Below are 4,176 nucleotides of genomic sequence, written 5' to 3' on the forward strand. Positions count from 1 at the left end.
GTACAGTATTTGCACATTCGCTTTTACATAGTGTTCTTTGAATTTTTTTTTTTTATAAAATAATGAAACAAAAACCCTGAAGTAGTTGCTTTTAAGTTGAAAAATGATACATTTATGTTCTAAAGCATGTGCCATTAAGATTATATTAGTACTTAACGTAAAAATGATATTTTGTTTTCTAAACTTAATTTTCTGGGTTGTATTAATGAAGGTTATTATATCTTCAGATTCTAAATACTACAGCTTGATCTTAGCTCTACTGACTGGAAAAAAATATTAAATTGTTATATATCAGTGTTAATAACCTTAAAATGTATGAATTAAGTTGAATAGGTTTAAGTCTGTGATTTAAAAAATTCTGCAGTTACAAATATTGTTGGAATTTTTTAATCTCATTTTATATGGGAGTGTTCCATTACTTCTGGGAATATCAAGAAGGTTAATAACTTGAAATGTATCTCTTGAAAAGCTGTGTTAAAATCTAACCTTTCAGAGGCTCAGCAGTAAGTCTAAAGGCTTATAATACTACAAAACAGGTTTGGATACCCCTTTGATACTAGTGATTTTGTTACTGTATACCTTTCATAAGTTTTGATTTAAAAGAGTAGATGAAATGTGTTTTAGATTGGTTATTCTTAAGCCTAGTTTGAATGTTTTAATGTAACATCACGTACAAGTCTTCCAGAAGCTAGGCACATAATAAATAAATATATATCACATCAATACTGCTTTTCAACATTTTTAAGTAATTGATGTATCTCTCTTCAGTAAAGTAGAATTGTTTTCTTTACACGTCTAACACAATTGTTTCTCTAAATTGTATTCACAGTGTGGTACAGTTATTTCCGAGAAAGGAAATTATGTATTTGTATTATTTTTGTTGGGAGATAATAAACTTACAAAATTGGAAGTTGTATATGGTATAAACACGTAAAAGATTTAATCAAAGTGCATATAACTTAAGGTGGTTCTACTTGTTAACACTTAGTTTTAATCACGAAAGTATAATAAAAAATCTTTAGAGTGAGGTTCTGCTAAATGACAAATATTTACTGCAGATTTCACTGACAAGTAATGTTTTAAACCAATATTCGAAAACACAGATTGAGAACCATGTGTTTAAAGTTATGTCACCAATTCTTTTGTTATCAAAACTGTGTGATACTTTTTATTCCATTTTATACGGTAAATTTTAGGGCTTTTAATGCTAAAATTAGGAGTTTGATCCTTATTCAGATAGCCCATTGTGTAGCTGAAACAAGTATTTTATGTTACACGTGTTCATTATTTAGAGATCTGTGCTATGATTTCATTGGTGCCAACAAAGATCTACAGTAACACCATCATCTTATGATAGTCAGCTAGTTCTTTAGAAAACAACTGTAGATGGAAATCTGACAGAATGAGATTTTAAAATAATTGGACGTACACATAAAAAGATTGGGTATTAATGTTTTAAAACATTTAATTAGTCTTGTGTGATTATCAAGTTAGTCCATCTGGTAACATGACAAGTTGAAAGTAGTTTCTGAATTCTTTTTCTACAAAGTCAAGTTAAAAATTTGATTATAGAAGTTGTCCAAAATGGCTCAGAATGCATCCAAGACATGTACAACCCCAGAGCTTTTGGGGGCTGCCTAGGCCCCCAAACCCCTGACCAGTAAATATATTTTAGTCGAAATGATCATAAGATACTGTCATCTAGACATGCAATCAACATTTTGACACTTAGAGCTTGAGCTTCATGTATTTTACCCGATAAAATGATAAGTATTTGAATATAAGATGTACTACCAATGATATGATATGATATGCATATGTTCTACTATAGGGTCCGACACCAAGGATATGATATGGTATGCATATGTTCTACTATAGGGTGTGACACCAATGATATGATATGTTTTATTATAGGGTGCAACACCAAGGATATGATGTGCATATGTTTTATTATATGATGTGTACTTTGTATCCCTTGGTGTTACATCATATAATAAAACATATGCACATCATATCCTTGGTGTCGCACCCTATACTAGAACATATGTACTTTGTATCTCTTGGTGCTATATGTTCTACTATAGGGTGTATTAATTTTGCAATCTCTTAAAACTGATCAAAAACTAACAAGAAAGATTGCTGAGTAAATATTAAAGAAAACTAACTTCTCATTCAAAGTATCAGTAAAACAGTTGCAGCCTGTAGTGACATGCTTAACGTGAGGCTTTAAGAGCCATCATTTTTTCTCACTATTCAGAGGTACCACTTGTTGTGATTTTTGAAGCACACCTGTAATGTTTAAGAGGGGTATTTCAGTAGTTTCATGTGTTTGAAGGAATTCATAATTGGCTATAGTGCTAACTACGTTTCTTACAGCCTCTGGGAGATCATGGTTTGTAACATCTGTGGATCTCAAGGTTGCCACGTTGGCTGTGGAGATGTATCAATCAAAATGATGTACTGGGAGTGTATGGAATGTGCAACTGTCAGTTCCAAAGGTAATTATTGCTGGTTACCAAGAACAAAGTTTATAGTTAATAGCCTACTACTTCCAAAGTTAAAAAGAAAAGTTTAAGATTATGTGGTTTATGAATGATAATCTGTATAGGACACCTCTGTGTATTTCTTTTTTAGCTAAACCTATATTCCTTTGAAGTTGTGTTATTCTCTGTTATTCCACAGTGGATGAAAGAAGGTCATCTCTAGCTACTCCAATAAATACTGACGTAGTTGAGGTAGAATCTGCACACGAAGTCCTGAACCTAGAAACATCCCCAGATAAGGATACCTTCGGTAGGAAACAACAGTTCCCGAAGGAAGGAGTGCCAACAAAGAAAAATAAAAAAAAGAAGAAAAAGAAAAAGAAAAAATCCACTTCTCCAACTCCAACCTTAGTTACACTCAAAAAAACAAAAAAGAAGAATTCCAGCAGTAAAGATGATAATAAGTTGTTCCCAGGCAAGATGGAATGGACATATGGTGAGGGTGAGTGGTGTAAGCTGTTGTAATCAATTGAACTTAGTAATGGCTAATTTCAAGTTATAGTACTTCCCTGGTGGGGGCCTGGCATGGCCAGGTGGTTATGGCACTTGACTTACAACCTGAGGGTCGTGGGTTCAAATCCCCGTCACACCAAACATGCTCGCCCCTTCAGTCATGGGGATGTTATAATGTCACAATCAATCCTACTATTTGTTGGTAAGAGCGTTGGCAGTGGGTGATGATGACTAGCTGCCTTCTCTCTCGTCTTTCACTGCTAAATTAGGGACGTCTAGTGCAGATAGCCCTCGCGTAGCTTTGCACAAAATTCAAACAAACGTTACCCCTAGTGGAACAGCAATAAGTCTTTCACCAAGTTTACATTTAACATACAATGTTGATTTAGAATGACTTACCTCTCAGTGTAAAGAAGATACAGAGTATCAAGATTCTCCCTACATAAATGGAATATACCAATACTATGTGTGTGTGGTGTTTTCTTATAGCAAAGCCACAATGGGCTATCTGCTGTGTCCGCTGAGGGGGAATCAAACCCCTGATTTTAGCATTGTAAATCCCCAAACCTTTGAATCTTGTTTGTAGTAACTTGACTTCTACAATTAAATCTATCAGTATTTTGAATTTTAAGGTAACATTGCATTTCTCCTTTTTTTTCAGTAGGTTCACATTCTTAACTTTCAGCAACCAACTTAGTGCTGAAGTTCATGGCTAAATATTATTAAAAAAAAGTCACTAATTGTGTAGCTCCATTTGACGTCTCGCTAAAATAAATTATACAATAAATAAAAGAACTATTGAAACTTTGAGCTAAAACTTTAAAATGGTCACCAAACAACCTGGAAAAACCCTAGTAGTCTAAAACAAAATACTAACACTGCTGAAAACTTTTTTTTAAAGTAGTAAAATGAATCATACTGGGATCATGTATAAATTTTACATTTTATGCAAAAATTAGTTTTCAAGTGTACAACCAATGGTGTTTGAAATTACTTTGCAAGTCAGCTTTGATGTTGAACGTTATGACTTATTTATCTATAATAGTTGTCATTGTAATTAGTTGCAACAACTTACTAAAACCAGTATTCAAGTTCGATGACGAGGAACCCACTTTGAGACTAATAATGGCTGGAGACGGCTTAAATGGGTAATGAAGAAAAACTTTAATATAAGTTTAAC

At 33.2% G+C, this 4,176-nt stretch overlaps 1 protein-coding gene across 2 annotated transcripts in view; it reads left to right on the plus strand.

The window, feature by feature from the left end:
- Window positions 1-2,344: 2,344 nt before the first annotated feature.
- LOC106463294 overlaps window positions 2,345-4,176 on the plus strand; it is a 10,293-nt gene continuing 8,461 nt past the window's right edge. The window contains exons 1-2 of one of the 2 annotated variants that reach the window (XM_013923309.2): window positions 2,345-2,498; window positions 2,683-2,985. In XM_013923309.2, coding sequence (XP_013778763.1) covers window positions 2,390-2,498; window positions 2,683-2,985 — 412 coding nt within the window. In that variant the 5' untranslated portion in view covers window positions 2,345-2,389. The remainder of the gene's footprint in view (window positions 2,499-2,682; window positions 2,986-4,176) is intronic. The other variant, XM_022390748.1, reaches the window with a different exon arrangement.

The sequence above is a fragment of the Limulus polyphemus genome, unplaced genomic scaffold, assembly GCF_000517525.1.
Source record: "Limulus polyphemus unplaced genomic scaffold, Limulus_polyphemus-2.1.2 Scaffold1370, whole genome shotgun sequence".
NCBI lineage: Eukaryota > Metazoa > Arthropoda > Merostomata > Xiphosura > Limulidae > Limulus > Limulus polyphemus.